Below are 16,620 nucleotides of genomic sequence, written 5' to 3' on the forward strand. Positions count from 1 at the left end.
GTGATATGCCATCTCCTTGCCCTCCTAGACAGGTATCATTTAGATCATCTTTCTGATTCTTTTATGAAATAAACTTTGCAGCGCATGTTTGCAGGTCGATAAAAAATTTAGTAATTCATATTGTCAGGGCATAATAGTAAGGAAACAATGTTATGGCTTGAATAAGTAAATCATTTGCTATCTGTATTCCTCATCACCACCACACTATTTTTCACAACAGAAGAACAGGAAGAGGGTATCCAAAAGCACTCTTGAGGAGGACAACGTGTTTAGTTAAATGTAGGTTCTATGTTGTCATTAATAGGCCTTCTACTACACTTTCAGTAACCAGCCATTTCTGCCACAGATGTGGTGTTGTCTGGTCTGGTAACTTCAAATGGATTCACTTCAAGACAGCTTCAGTTGCTCCATGAATGGCAGAGCTTTTCATTCCCAAGACTATTCTTCCACTACCAGTAAATTGTGGTACAATTTCAGTTTACTCCTTTGGTTCCTAGAATTGCAATTTCTTCTTGCAATAGCCTGAATGTTCTAGATGCTGAAGGATGCCTATTTCATATTTTGCCTGTATAATCCTCTTAACCTAATGAAGAGATTAATTAATTCATATCAATATTCAGAACTGAGAAATTGTTTATGATTGTTTCATTGTCTCAAGATTGCGCCAGTTCTACTTCACTGCTCCGTGGCTGGAAGATTTCACTCTAGTTAAAAAAACTTAAAGATACTGTTTTCTACCAAAAATTAACCACTTGCACAGCTGACAGTTGCTTTTCCTTCCTGTAAACCACTCAAACATCTTATCAACTTAGAAGTAAATAAATGTAGTGAATACCTAGAAGCTGCAAGTGGAAGGCTACAGTGGCTTAAAGAGTCCTTTCTATATTACAGAAACCAACACAAATCCTGATCATCCCCCCTTTCTTTTCCCCCATCAAGAAAGAGACACCCTTAAATGAAATTCCTTTTGCTTGGTAGGTTACAAGTTTTCTTCTTGTAGCATACCTGTCCAAGTTCTAGGCAGTGCCAATCCAGACAAAAATGCAAACTGCTTATATGAATTCAGGATGTCGTCAGCACTCACTAACATTTTATCTAAAGTCAAAAGACTATCATCATCCTTGCACCTGTGTTTTGTCTTGAAAAACATAATTGGAAAAGTTGGGGAAACATCTTGTTTGTTTTGCAGTTTGGCAACACAAATCCACGTAAAATATTCAGGAGTGAAATACAAAGATTTCAGGAGTGACAAGTAGAGTGCTTCTAATGTGGAAATACTTATTGTACAAGAGAAAATCATTACTGTATGCCTGCCCAAATAAAATGATTCTAACATAAAGCTTGAAAGCAGAAGTGGAGATACGGGAGAACTCTATTAAATAAGTACTCACTCTGTCCTGTCATCTCTTTAGGAAGTGACTTTAAATGGTGTAAATTTTACCCTGGATCTGGGCCTGACTTCGGATTTGTTTTTTGTTGCTGGGGAGCATACTTATTTAGAGGACACTAGAGTTAGGAAAATTGTTGGACTGCTGAAACATTGTAGAAATGGAAAAAGTATAAATAATTGAAAAACTGCTCAGCCTAATTCAGCAAACTGTGACATTAACTAGTATTCTTCTGCCAGTAAAAGCTATGTCCACATTAGGATATTTTGGAACTATAGCTAGGCCAAATATTGTGCATCTGAGCCTTTGCCACAGCAGAAAGAACAACTTTCATATTTTCTCCTCTAGTTGCACTGCTGGAGGAAAACAGTGCTAAAGATTATCTAAATACAAAAACCTCAAAAAATCAACTGAAGAAACTGTCAATTGTTCTTTATGTAGAAAATAAACTGTGTATCACAAATGGATCTGGATGAGCTTTCAAGCACCTCCTGCTTGCCTCAGGCTGATCAAACCACCAGGCAATTGTCCAAGCATAGCAGGCTTGGTAACTCTGCCTGGAGTTGAAAGGGAAGAAGTAAACAATGACGTTTTTACTCTGGAAAGTGCTTGGTCTCTGCCAAAAAGTTCTCTCCTTCCCCATGTGGAAGTTCTATGGCAATGGAATTACGTTGTCAGGGTTTTAATCTCTGAACTGAGGGATTATTCCAGCAATTGACCCTTCTTAGTTTAGGACTGAAGGTGTGGGTACTACCAGGAAATATTAGTGGGTGAAGATTTGTAGCTTTCTGCTAACAGCACTGGTGTGAAAAACTTTCTCCACACTCCATTGTGGTTTGCAGGACATGCTAGCAGCTGCAGTGGTGATAAGGAAAGTGAACTGGAATCCTGCTACCTGTATTTAAAGAGAGAATGATCATGTGCAACTAGATACAATTAGCATTAATAATTCAAATTAAATAAGCAAAAGAAATCAAACAATACCCTTGTTATCAAATGGTTGTTATATATATATATGTGGTTTGTCTCACATGGCTACTGAAGACAAAACTGTTGAAAGCTGGGGCAAGCTAAAAGGAAGGAAGCCATATTGATGCAAGCTTACAGCTGGAGGGAAATGTTTTCCCTAGGAAAGTGGATATTACCTATTTTTTACACATATAATTATGCTTGGATAAATAGTTATATTTATTTAGGATTTTTAAATATGGATCATTATTCTTGCACATAGTATCTTTCCAGAATAATGCAATTATCTGAATAAGCATGTAAACTACACATATTAAAGCAGTGGCCAAATTTTTTTGGCAGATGTGACTGCTTTGTGGTTTAACTTCTGCCTGAACATTTTGACTTTGACAGAGTACTGGGACCAAAGAGCTTCCCAATAAATTTTAGTTGTTTAGGGTGTTCCTACAGACATGTTTGTGTGAAAACTTTCTCTAGGTCAGTTTGGATATGTAGCTCCCGTCCCCAAACTGTCTGAATCCAGAACTCTCTAGGATGTGAATGGCACTGATTTACAGAACTGCTACTATGTCTACAACAAGCAGAACAGAAGTTGTAGTGTTTTGAATTAATGATGCATATAGTTCACCTGCTGTGGAGTTTTAATGCAGTATTTCTAATATCATATCATGCCCTCTCTGTCACAGGAGCAACACTAACAATTTCCCCAAAGCAAAGTATTTTTTCTCTCACACAAAAAGTATGTAAATAGATGAGAATAATTGTGAAAATATTATAAGCTGTTTTGCTTCTGTCATATGTATGATTTTAAAAATATGAAAGATGAGGAACTGCTGGGGTTTGCAGTTTAACAATCATTGTAAAAGACAAACCAACATATCCCTAAACTGGGTGGACAAAAGAAGACAAAAAATATCTTCTATGAATCTGCTTTAGTCAGAGATCAAATAAATTTACTCACTTTAAAATTATTCTGTTGGAACACAGGTTTCCCAAATTTGCCATGAAGGGTTATTAAAACAAAGTAAATGAACATTTTTTCTATATTATTTGAAGGCTTTGGTTCTGCAAGCATTTTGTAAGCGTTTGTAGTTAGCAAGCCTGAAAGTAAACTTCAAAAGAAGCAAATCTCTTTCATATCTTACTCAAAAGGAGGCCAAGCTTCCAAGGCAGAAACATTAGCCTCAGTTTGAACTTTTATTTAAGGCCTTCATCTTACTTATTTTGCCATTGGTTTTAGTTATTCTCTGTGCAAATCTTTGCGCAGGCTAAGGTCTTGTTGCTCATCAGAATTGCAGTCCACAAATGCAGTGAGAATATGGGGCCTTGTCAAAGACCAGCTCATTTTGAACATTTTTTTTTAAGGATTGCATCTTTTTGTAGACTTGACCAAGCCAAAATTTCCTTTAATCTGTGGGAAGCTATTTGAATGCTGCTCAGATGTGAACTTTTGTGACATTAATTTCTTCTACATTAAATATACCTTTTCTCTCTGAGTTCTATATCTGATAGTGAATACTATTTTTAGATTGTATCAGAGTCAAATGCTTGAGTAGGAGTTTTTATTCACTGGCAAGAAGAGTAGTTTCATGTTAGACTGAACAAGATATGGTGACAGAGCAGCCAGATAAGCATTCAGCAATGTCAGCAAAACAAAGTGAATTTTGTTTTTTTCATCTTCTGCTTTGCAGTCAAGCTTCAGCAGTATTATTTAATCTGTTTAATGAAGATAATTTTGGTGTTTGAACTTGAAAAGTGCATCAGTGAAGTGCCTGCTCCTATCAGTCTAATCAGCATGGCCAGATTTTCCAACTATGCTGATACCTCTGTTGATTATTTAGTGTTCATTAGGAACAATGTTACACAGTGTCCTTCCCTTGCTTTTCTTCTGGCTTGGTTTACTTGCACAAGGAGGAAGTGTCAGATGCATCTGCTAGGAAAAAAAATCTATTTGAGCACAATATACAGGGTTTTTTCCAATTCTCAACTTTTAGGCAGTGGAGTTGTTAGTCATTCCTGAGTCAAGATACACAAATAAATTCCCTTTCTTTTGACAATTCTTGCCACTTAATGATAGTGATTCTAAATACTATAGGCACTGTGCATGAGTAAGCCATGGGTTACAGGATTGTGCAAGCAGATAAATGTCTGGTGTTTAGCCCTCAGTATGTCCACAAAAAATAGAATTACTAGAATAATTTCCAGTAAGCTAAAATTTCCTGACTTCTACTGTTGCAATGCCAAATTGATTTAGCCTAAGATAAGAAAAAAGACCACATGTGGCCATCTAAAAAAATCCTTGTGGCTTAATCGTCAATGATCATAACTAAGACAACTTGTATTTCCTTGTAGGCTGACAAAATAATTCTCTTGTGGTAATTGAGCCTGCACCATAAATTTAGGAAAACATAAATTTTATTTTTAAATACAGTTAATATAACATAACACTGAATAAATGTTCACCATCTTGGACAGGTATCACTTTACTTTGTGATTGCATAACAGGAAGTTTGTGTTGGTGATGTTGCTTACTGAAGCTGTTTTTATTCAGAAGGACTGATTGCTATCCTTGTATCCTGTGAGGAGAGGATCTTTCTGTAGTTCCAACCTAGGAAAACACAGCTTCATTTCTCTGAATGCAGCATATTTAAAGCTGATTAGAATATGGATGTCTCATTGGAAATACATATATTTAATGTATATGAGAGGAGAAGGAAGTGATCAAGCTGGAAAGGACAATTGTGTAGTTCACAGAAAAGGTAGATTTTAAATAGAGTTTTTTGATTGTTTGACTGGCTGTGGGGGAAGGCTTAAAATGGTAAGAGCCATCTGATCTGTTTTCTTCTTTTTGGCATTCAGCCCACCAGAGAGACAGAGTGGGAGTGTTGTTACTGGACTGATGACAGTTTCTAATGCAAAATGTATCCAAAAATCAGTCAGAGAATTCTTAACCATTAATTAATTCTTAACCATTAATAACCTTTAATACCATGGCTCAGAGAAATGGCATCATGCCATAATGTGCCTAGCACAGTGTTTGAATCAGATGGGTTCTCCCACTGGCAACTGGGAGAATCAACTTCTGATTGTTCACCAGAGGCTCTGATAGAAATAGTGGGGAAACTCTGCAGGTGTCCTACACTATCTAGGGAGTTATGAGCAAGCAGTATCTTCCTCTTGAGCTTGTTTGTAAAACATGCAGATTGTTTGCTTAGGGCAGGATACTGCCAAGAAGTTCCTTTTGACTCATCTCTTGTTCTTTAGCCAAAAATATGGTAAGTATTCTTCAGTCTCAAAATCATATCCACTGTATTTTGTATTAATAAAATAATATTTTTAAGATGATGAATGAACTTGTTCTAACAGCCTCACCATGAGTACTTCCTTAGACTAAGCAGGAAAAGAATTAAAGGATATGTAGCTGAGAGATTTCTTTCTCTGGATTCACAGGTTGTTTCTGTCTGCAAGTGAAGGCAACTGTTTCAGGGAGCAGATTTCAGTGTATGAATGTGTCAAAGCTTCCCTGCATTTTTCAAACCCACCATATTACTCAAATATTTCTTCGAAATTAACATTAAGATCTGCTAATGTTTACACCACCATATCAAAAATAATTATTTTCTGAGCTCTTTTTGAGTTCTTTTCTTAGTTTTCCTATTGCTTTTTGAAGTTCCTGTGTCTCGGGGTTTTCAGTGTTCATTGTCATACGTTCTGTTTTCCTGCTGTTCCATCTCTATTTGCTCCCTTCAGAGAGCAAGCCATCCAGTAGAGTGACTGAGGCAGGACTCTTGAGGGAACAGTAGTATGCTATCACGACTATGATACAGGCTAGATAAAATAAGAGTGCAGAGGACTTTTGCTGTAAGTTTGCAAGCTAATACTAATTAATTCAGCTTCTGTGTAATTAAGTCCCTATCTAGTTACCTGTCCATTTACCTAAGTATTCTCTGATTGTAACTGTGTACACAGGCAATTACACTGTACATAGATACATTCTTTTGTTAATATGCAAAAATATTTCTGTTATCCTGTATCCTATATCGTCAATCCTCTTCCACATGTAAATTGCACTTGCTCAGGATGTTGTGCTGGAATCTTACTATACTCCAAAATTTCTTATTGAGAAACATGCATTTCATCTAAAGCCATAGACTAGATGTCATTTTAAAATCACCTTATTTTGTTACAATTGCATGGCCTCAGGGTGAAAATCATTGTTAGTCAAAAATTGTATTCAGGCATGTTTTAATGATGTGTAATAAATAAATTATGTGTTCTGAGAAGAGGAAGTTTGTAGTTTTTGTAAACATTTGGTAATGTGCTACAAAATGTGAAAATATGGCATTAATATTTGCAAATAATAATTTGAAAATCAGTATTTGACACTGTTTGGGCTATCTTTCGTGTTATATAAATGATGGTGCATGATGCAGCTATTTCGGAAGTCTTGTAAAATGCAGTGGAGTAACTTAAACATGAGTCATATGCTAATTTTTTTGGCTGATTTTGCTCAAGAAGCACTTTGGGGGTTTCTTTGGTCCCTCCTTTCCTCGATAATTAGTTTAATTAATTATTGGGTCTGGGGGTTTATCACAAAAGCCAGTTGAATAAGGTTAGGAAAGCTACAAGAGTTGAGTTGAGTCTATCCTTGGGAATGTATAAGCCTTTTGGCTCCTTCAGTTTTGTTTCTGCTTGTCACAGGTGTAACTTTTTCTAAAGAAAAGATTCAGGGATAATGAGCATTGGGATGTTTTGTCTGAAGAAGTAACCACAGCACACAACCCAATGTCTCACAATGTACTAGAAAAGACTGAAGGGGAAAGCATAAACTGCTGGGAGCTGTGAGTATCAAATTAATCAGTATTTATGAAATAAAAAGTCCTATTTTTCTGTATCAAGTTTTGGGGTTTTTTTAATCGGTACCATTTTCTTGGAGAGATGAAACTTCTGTATCTTTACCTGTAATAGTACCATGCTGTCTTCTGCACCTGATGATTTTCTTACATTCTGTGATTTAAAGTCTTGTTCATGACCTTTTTTTTATTATTATTTTTATTTTTATGTGTCGCTGGCACAGTTTTCCTAAGGTTCAGATGAAACCTGTCCCTTACATGGGATATTTGCATTCCAGAAGAATTCTTGCTTTCAGGAATGAATCTGAAACCTTGTTTCTGACATTGTCAGTTCAGCCAGACATTAAACTTCTGTATTCTGTTAATTTTGCCAGTCTGGCATTGTATAAGCTGTGTGAGGTCTCTAAAATCACATTGCTTCACATCTGTGTTGTCATACTCTGGTGGAGGCATTATGAAGGATTTCCTCACACCAGGGTAAGGAAACTGCCATAACTGATCATCCCCATGCTTAGCATATCCTAGCTGCAGACAAGAATACATTAAAAAGCCTCAGACTTTAAAGTATTTCCATAAGAATATTCTCTCCTAAGTCTTTTTTGGCTTGACACATTCATTGTGAATTAGTATCTTCAGTGTTAATGATTATGATATGGTCAACAGTCACTGAGAATTAAGGGAATACTGAAATGGCATTGGTATTGGAATTAGAGTTCATACACAATCAGTATTTAATAAGCAGGTCTTTGAAACATATTTTTTCTTGACAATTTCATGTTGACAATTAGCAGGCCCAAACGTGACAAAGTGCTATATCTCTGCATCCTTTAGACCTTATTTTTGCTAATGATAAAATTTGCATCCTCTGAGATCTTGCAACTGGTGTTTTAATTGTAAGTGTTCCTTGTTTTAGTAACGTCACTAGCTTGTGACATGAGATTGTTAGTCTTATTACTTCTGGAGTAGCTTAATATGGGCATCTTTCTGGTTTCAGAACTCTCAGAATTCCTTAAGTCCCAACCTGAGGGACTGAATCTGCTGAGATGTTCACTATTCATATATTTTTTTTTCCTTTCTTAGAACAGCTGACAGTCTTCCTCTGCAGTACCAAGTTTCTGGCTGTAGAAGCAGGTGCTGATGTTTAAAATGCTGGCATTATAAAATTATGGATTGTTGAGCAGTAACCTGCTTAAGGTTTCACATTATTATCCCTCACGACTTACTATTGATGATTTTATTATGCCTGGATCTTAGAGCTACTGAGCACCAGTTTTGAAATTAGGAAGCCCTTATAAAGCTTGGAATCATCTCAATCAATGACAAACCCACTTTTCTCAAAACTCATTAGTAGCAACTTGCAGCGCAACAGCTGATGTAATAATGGGTGTGTATAAAGAAATCTCTCGTTTCCTGGCACATATTCTGATACCCCCGCCTTGCCTTCACTGCTATCAGATTTCCTCAGGATGGCTACAGCTTTTTATTTTTTTCTTTGCAAAATTCTCCTTTGATTCCCGTAAGGAGCCTGCATAAGAGTCATGTGTATGTATAATCTCATACAAGTATTTCTGGCACTTGTCTAACTTAGTCACAATATATAATGGATTTCAGGGCTGGTGTGCAGAACATTTATAAACAAAATCAGTTGTTATGGGCAGTCATATGGTCTCTAAGACAACAAGAGACTACTTCATCATTTGGTCTTACCTCCTGTGTATCGCAAATCATTTTCAATTTTCAGTAAAAGCAGAAATTGCCTAATAAAACTTAAAAAAATTTTTTGAGTGGAAATTTCCTGTCCAGTTACTGTTTGAATCCCAAATTGTGGTCTTTATTTCTTCATTTTTTTTCCTTCCTTTGCACCAAAGAGCAGAGAATATCTATAAGTTGATCTGAATACCAAGGAGAGCTCTACTGCTTTGACTGGTGGGGGTCAGTCTCTTTCTCCATGCAGCAAGCGATGGAACGAGAGCACACAGTCTTAAGCTGCAACAAGGTTGGATATTAAGGAAAATGTTTTTCACTGAAAGAGTGGTGAAGTACTGGAATTGTCTGCCTGGGGAGGTGGTGGAATCACCATCCCTGGATGTGTTTAAAAAAGATTGGATATGGCACTCAGTGCCGTGGTTTAGTTGAGGTGTTAGGGCATGGGCTGGACTCGGTGATCTTAGAGGTCTCTTCCAACCTGGTGATTCTGTGACTTTCCTCCATATGGTACTTGTTCAAGGTATTTGATCCACAAGTGCCCAGTGCTGTAATGTTTCCCTGGCACGATAGATTTTGTCTGTGTGCACAGTATGACTGTGTATAAGCCCTGCAGCATAGAAGGCAGGTTCTGGAAATAAATTGAGGCCAGCAGACCCCTTCACACCATCCTCTTTGCTTACCTGAACCTGCACGTGGGGACAACCTGCAAATTAGTTTGGGATCAGTCCTGCTCTTGGCCACTACTTTCTCATTAGTATCTCCCTTTGGTAGGAGAAGGGTTATTGTCCATCATGATTAGTAAGTCATGAGGAATAATAATTTGGAACCTTAAGCAGGTTACTGCTCAACAATCCAAAATTTTATAATGCCAGCATTTTAAACATCAGCACCTGCTTCTACAGCCAGAAACTTGGTACTGCAGAGGAAGACTGTCAGCTGTTCTAAGAAAGGAAAAAAAATAGCAAACATCTCAGCAAATTCAGTCCCTCAGGCTGGGATTTACCTGAAGGGAAGGAATCCCAGGAGACAGCGTCCAAAGCCTTATTAAAGCTGAGGTAAACATCTGCCACTCTTCCCTCATCTACCAAGCTGATCCCCATTGAAGAAGGTTTTTAGTCTGATTAAGCATGATTTCCCCTTCATAAATCCATGTTGTCTACTCTCAATGACATTCATGTATCTGGAAGTTGTTTCCAAAATTAGTTCCTCCATGACCTTGTGGACTGGCCTCCTGTTCCCCAGATCCTCCTTCTTGCCTTTCTTGAAGAAGAAAGTGATATTTACTTTCTTCTGATCATGGGTTATCACCATAACCTTTCAAAGATGTTCAAGACTGGTCTTGCAACTTCATCAGCCAGCTTTCTCAGCATTCATGGATTCCTTCTGTCAAACTCCATGGACTTACATATGCTCAGTTATTCCACTGAGGTAAAATCTTCCTTGCACCTAGGCATGACTAGATCATCAGTTCCGTTGTGTTCCTGGTACATATGTAATCAGCATTACTCCCTCCTCTCTATACAGAAATACATAAGTACATAAACTCATGAGACTCCAGCAACCTCTTCTAGGCTTCTCTACTCTCTTATCAAAGACCTTACTTAAGAAATAACTTAAATTTAATTTTCATAAGCATTTAATAGTATTTATGTTATTAAAATGCTATTAGAAGTAGTTACACAGAAAAGCTCCAGATACAGAAAAAGACACTAATGTAATAAAGATTATCAGGATAATGTTTTGGTCAAATCCTTATTAGCTTTCTCTTAAGACTTTAAAAAAAGTTCCCAATAGAAGCATATTGAGACACTAATAATTGTCCTGTATATTGTTGACTAGCCCTTGAAATTCAACCAGAAAGAGAAAAAAAATCAGCAGAACTCTCACAAATACCTCTGTGGGAGGAACATCAGACTCTAGTCACAAGGATCAAGAAAGAGAGAACAGGATTCACAAAGACACCAATACAGTCTGTTTCATTAACTCAGCTGCTACTTCTAACTCCTTTTTGCCATCCAAAGGATGCTGCAGACACTACTTAAAACACAGGATGGTCTGGGATTCCTTCTGTCTCCTGTGAAATCCTAATAGACCAACTCACAAATTATGGGTTAGATAAGTGGATAGCGAGATCACTGAAAACTTGCTGAACGCCTGTGAATTTTTCATCGTTTGCCCTTGAGCGTCTTAAATAATATGCCTGCCCTGGTTTTTTGAGACACAGGAGTGAAGTGGAGCATGGTCAGAGGAGAATAGATCCTTTGCAAAAGCCTTAATTGTTTCAAGCCAGAAGTGCAAGTATTTCGACAGTTGTTCATTGGATGAAGGCAGAGGGAATTAATTGTTGTGTTCTAAATCCAGGACATCTTTCTTGCGGTTTGTGAGGATTATTTTGACTTTTGGCAACCCGCAAAGTGAATACTCAAAAATATTTAGTTTCATGATCTAAAGTATTACTTTACAGAAATCTGCCTACTGTATTAAATGTCTTCATCACAGCATTAAAAGGAAGGTACAAAAAATTCCATAATGGGACAGAAGGGCTATTGCCCTTATGTCAATAAATAGAGGAAGCATAAAATGAATGCTGTAAGTAGAGCATGCAAGGGACATGCTGGTGACTAAATAGATTTTCTCCTGTGTTTTTAGAAAAGGAAAAGGTAAGATGAATGAAAAAGAAAGATTAACTTAAGGCTCACATAACCAGGTGGATATATTTATAATACTCATTTTGAATATGGATCTCAAGGCAGCTGTTTCATGCACATTTTTGTGTACTGATTTTAATATTCATCCAGCCATGCAATACCCTGCAGGGGAGAACCTACGCCTGAAGTTGTTACTTTTGACTTCATTCTTTTGGTCAGTATTGGAGAAGATAAAAGCTTTCTCTTTCTCTGTCTCCCCTGCCCCAACCTCTTCCCTCCATTAGCTTGATAATGCGTTGAGTAACAGTTGGCAGCTTTGTCAGTTGTTTTGAAAGCTAAAAAAACCCTTTTTGTACCTTAGAGACTAAATGCTGTTTGTGAAATAAGTGATGCTGTACACTTTGTCAGTTTATTGGCTACTTTCTCCCAAGCTCTGTTGGAAAATCCCTACAGTCCACATGCACTTCTTCCCACCATTCCCTTCCCCTACTTGCACACTACAGAAGATACCACCAGTTTTTTTATTGTCGTGTTGCTTGAAGAGCTTTTGTCTTTTAGCATCCAAATGTTGTTCCCAGGGGACCATCTAGAAATTGTTCACCCTGACTCATGTGAAACTGAGCTAAATCTCTTCTGATCAAAAGAGTTTAAAACTGTTTTTCTGAGAAAATGATGTCTGACACTGTAATTTCCATTTGAAAACAGCTAACATCTGTGGAAAGTGCATAACCAATGCCTGAGGAATTTCTGCGAATTAAGTCCATGTCATGTTTGACTTTTTTCAGTTCTCCTATAGAAGAAAAGGGAGGGTGGGGGGAACAGGGGGAAGAAGCCTCTGACCCAAGACTGAGCTAATTTTGGTTCCAGCATACTGTGAGAGTATCAAGAGGTTGTCTTTCTTTCTGCAGTTTTTCTCTATTTTTGGGACCACTCTACACTTGCAGCACTTGTTCCCTTGTCACTGGTTCACTGAGGGTGAGCCAACATCTTGAATACTGAGTTAAGAATTAGTTGATTCAGTAGATTAACTCCATGTTTGTACTGCTTGCATGATACCACTGACGCTGTGGGATTTTCCCCTTAACTACTTTGACTCATCATTGCCGGCAAATTTTTAGGGATGTGGCAGATGACAGAACATTTTGCTGTTACAGGAAAGGCTTGTTACAAAAGGTATGCCTGGATACCTACATGTACTTAATCAAAAGGTTTATCTCCATCTACTAAATTATTCCAGTAGCCAGGACTGGGTAGTAATTTCATACAGTAGCAGAATTGATGAGCATTATGTTATTCTGTAACATTTTTATACCATTCCAGGAGTTCTGTTCGCAGACTTCTGAGAGCTTTTGATGCCCTTTTATGTTCCAAATTTTCTAAACCAAATCTCCTGGTATTATCAGAGTTGTCATAAATTATACAGGGGAATGCAAGCTATTTAGCTGTTCTGATACTATCCAAAGGCCAAACACATCCCACTAGTAATTTGAAGTTTTGAGTACTTTCCTGAGTTGGCTAGGGAAACCTTCATCCACAGGAAATCACGTACACTGCTTTAATTGATAAGTGATTTCAGCATGTAATGAGAATGGGATCCATTCTGTTCGGACAAACCATGACTTCTTTGAATACCAATTTTATTGCACATCTGTCTTTTCATTTTCTAATCAAATTAAACTAAGAAATGGTGGTACTGTAATTATTTTCTGCCTTTACAGTCTAAAGAGTTTTCTTACCAAGTGGTATTCTTTTCTTTGTAAATTCTGATGGTTTATCTTACTCCAGACTCAATGTAGGAAATGTCCTCTGTTTGTCAATTTTTTTTAAAGCTCCTCTGTGCAAAAGCATATTTTTCTTATAAAGATAAGAGTGGCATATGCGAGATCAGAATATATTTCCAATTTCATAGGTATCTGACCACGAGTGAAAGGAGATTTAGATCCATTTGAAGACTACTACTTCTCCTGATCCAGAATGCACAGATTTATAGCTAAGATTCAGAGATTCATTTTCTCACAGTATGCCAGTAGGTAGCTTTTAACTAAAATAAAAAGGGAGATTTTTTTCCCGGTACACTGGAGAGGGTATAGCAAGATATTTGCAAAGTGAAAAGGAAGGAAAAGATAACACTTGAATGAATCAAACCCACAAATTATCTCCGTATTCTCTCTTACTTTTAATTACAGGATCAAAATTGAAAATCAATGCAATGGTGAGCAGGCATATATTAATGTTTTTTCCATATGTCTTCAACTAGTATTTCCCATTGTCAAATACTTCATTTGCTTTTTCATTGATGTAGCAGATACAGAGCTTATATAAAAACTTCTAGTTTTTATATTAATTGATGCAAATGTATTTCTATTTTTATTTGGAACAAATTTAATTGGCCATCCATTAACTATTCCAAAATTCTTATTTTCTTGTTAGGGTAGGGGATAATCATCTATGTGGTTGTTCTGTGGCTTCTTATACCTTGCCAGTGAGGGCTTTATACTGTCATGTAATAGTCATCCCAAAGATTTGCTTTCATGGTGTTTCATGGGTTTTTATAATTTGAGAGCAGGTCAGGGTCCTCTGCAAACATCTCTGTGGTGAACTGGTAGTGACTGCAGACAGGTGTCAACACTGTAAAATGAACACAAAGCTCAGAGTTCTCATTTGTCTGCAGTGATACCAAGGATGAACAGCTTGAGAGAGGAAGTTTCCTCTCTTGGAGAGTATCCTTACATTTTATGACTGATGCAAACTGGCAGAATACTGTTACTGAACTAGTAAAGTATTTGTCTAGTGATTAAACAGGAATTCATAGTTGAGGGTCATCTGGCACTCTGTGCTCAATTCAGGAATGCTTCAAAATTGTCTTACTCTGTGCTGTCAACCTCTCTCTGAAAATACAGAAAATGTAATTTTGCAGGAAAAGGTTTTGAAATGAGCTCTAAGCTTGTGTGCATGTTTCTGGGTAAGTTTGTGTGCATGTTTCTGGGTGTTTACTTGTGTTTAGTGTAACAGAAACACAGATGCTGATATTATTTGATAAATAGTAGTATCAACTGTTACAAATACAAAAATACCTCACTGTTGCACAAGAGACTTCCAAGATGTACTATTACAACTGGGTGTACTCCAGAGAGTGTCCATGCCTCTGTAGCAGTTCCCAGCTCTTACAGACTGTCTGAGCTCTTGAAAACTTGGACTTTGGACACTATATCTATGTTCCTTGAAAGTTTTTCAAGATGCTGAGGTACAAGCAGGTTCAAGAGGTTCTACATATCTTCACTAAACAAAAGCCAGTTTCATATGGAAAAAAGTCTTACAGGGTTTTAAACTAGCAAAGAATTCAGAATGCAGTTTCCCTGCACTTCAAATTATGAGACAGTTCCCAAACTCCAGGTTTCTCAAATACTAAGGATTTTTTAAGGCAATTTATGTTAAAATGGGGTTTGTTCTGGACATGTGATGTTATAACTCTTGTGTTGCATGTGCCTTTTCATTTAGGGTAAGGGAGTCTGATGAATTTCTTTAGCTGTTAATAGTATTTTAAATTTAGGAACTACAGAAAAGATTGTATTCTCAAATCAATATCTACTTTTCATGTTAGGAAGTACACTGGTTTCACTTTTACACATATGTATATGTGTGTATATATATATATATATTCGTAACTTACTTGAGATGAGAATGCCTGGAAAGAGACTCTCCTGTTAATCCCCACCTAATTTTGTTGATGTGATGGTAATGTTTTGGATAGCACAGCTGGACTATTTTCAGATGGAACTGAATTGGAAGGTAAGATCCACTCATGGATGTAACCCTCTGTAGCCACTTGTACTGGGTTTGCATGGCTTGGTTTTTGGTAGCAGGGCTGGCCACAGAGGTGGCTTCTGTGAGCAGCTGCTGGAAGCTTCCACTGTGTCCAGCAGAGCCAGTCCCTGGCAGCTCCAAAGATGGATGTGCTGCTGGCAAAGGCTGGGCCAATTAGAGATGGGGGTAACACATCTGTGATAACAGATTTAAGAAGAAAATCAAAACAAAGGTGGGGGCACAATTTTAATTCCAGTCAGAGAAGAGCAGAGTGAGAACATGTAAGATGAACAACTCTGCAGACACCAAGGTCAGTGAAGGAGGAGGGAGAGGAGCTGCTCCAGGCACCGGAGCCGAGATTCCTCTGCAGGCCGTGGTGAAGACCATGGTGAAGCAGCTGTCCCCCTGCAGCCCATGGGGATCCATGAGGGATGCAGAGATCCACCCACAGCCCGTGGGGGAGGTGCCCAGCTGGAACAGGTAGACGCCTGGAGGAGGCTGTGTTTCAGTGGGAGACCTGATGGAAAGAGGAGCCCTGCTGCCAGGCTGGAGCAGCCTGTCCTTGGAGGACTGCACCCCGTGGAAGAGTGACCTATGCTGCCGCAGTTTTGGGAGGACTGTTGCCCGTGGGATGGACTCACACTGCAGCAGCTCACAGAGAGCTGTTGCTTGCGAGATGGAGCCATGTCGGAGAAGTCCATGGAGAGCTGTCTTCTGTGGGAGGGACCCTATGGTGCAGCAGAGGAATGACTTCTCTCCTTCAGCAGCGGGAGAAGCCTTGGGTGATGAACTGACCATAACCCCCATTCCCCATTCCCCTTGCACTGCTGGGGTAGGCAGCAGAGCTGGGAAGGAGGGAGGGGTGGGGGGAAGGCGTTTTTAAGGGCTTATTTTACTTCTCATTATCCTGCTGATTTTGTTAGTAATAAATTCACTTTATATCTCTAAGCTGAGCCTGGTTTGCCTGTGATGGTATTTAATGAGTGATTTCTCCCGGTCCTTATCTCAACCCATGAACCCTTTGCTAAATTTTTTCCTCTCTGTCCAGCTGCAGAGGGAGTGAGTGAGCAGCTTTCTTGGGTGCCTGGCATCTGGCCTGGGTCAACCCATGGCACCACGGCTGGCCATTTAGTCCATGGGACCAGGTTAAAACCAGTAACTGTTTCTCTGTCTTGAACCTAAAGCAAGGATGGTAGGCCTGATGCAAAACCATTTCTTTTGGGCTGTGCTTTTTGCTAAAGCTAAGCACAG

General features: G+C 38.3%; 1 protein-coding gene across 1 annotated transcript in view; it reads right to left on the bottom strand.

Annotated features, from left to right (window-relative positions):
* The window catches only part of NXPE3 (neurexophilin and PC-esterase domain family member 3), a 21,180-nt gene extending 5,125 nt beyond the window's left edge, over positions 1-16,055 (bottom strand). The window contains exon 1 of the mRNA XM_042031397.1: positions 16,011-16,055. Within this exon, the coding sequence (XP_041887331.1) occupies positions 16,011-16,055 (45 nt within the window). The remainder of the gene's footprint in view (positions 1-16,010) is intronic.
* Between the last annotated feature and the right edge of the window lie 565 nt (positions 16,056-16,620).

This window comes from Corvus kubaryi, unplaced genomic scaffold (genome assembly GCF_017639235.1).
Source record: "Corvus kubaryi isolate FWS band 111438036 unplaced genomic scaffold, C.kubaryi_AGA036_p1.0 37341, whole genome shotgun sequence".
Taxonomy (NCBI): Eukaryota; Metazoa; Chordata; class Aves; order Passeriformes; family Corvidae; genus Corvus; species Corvus kubaryi.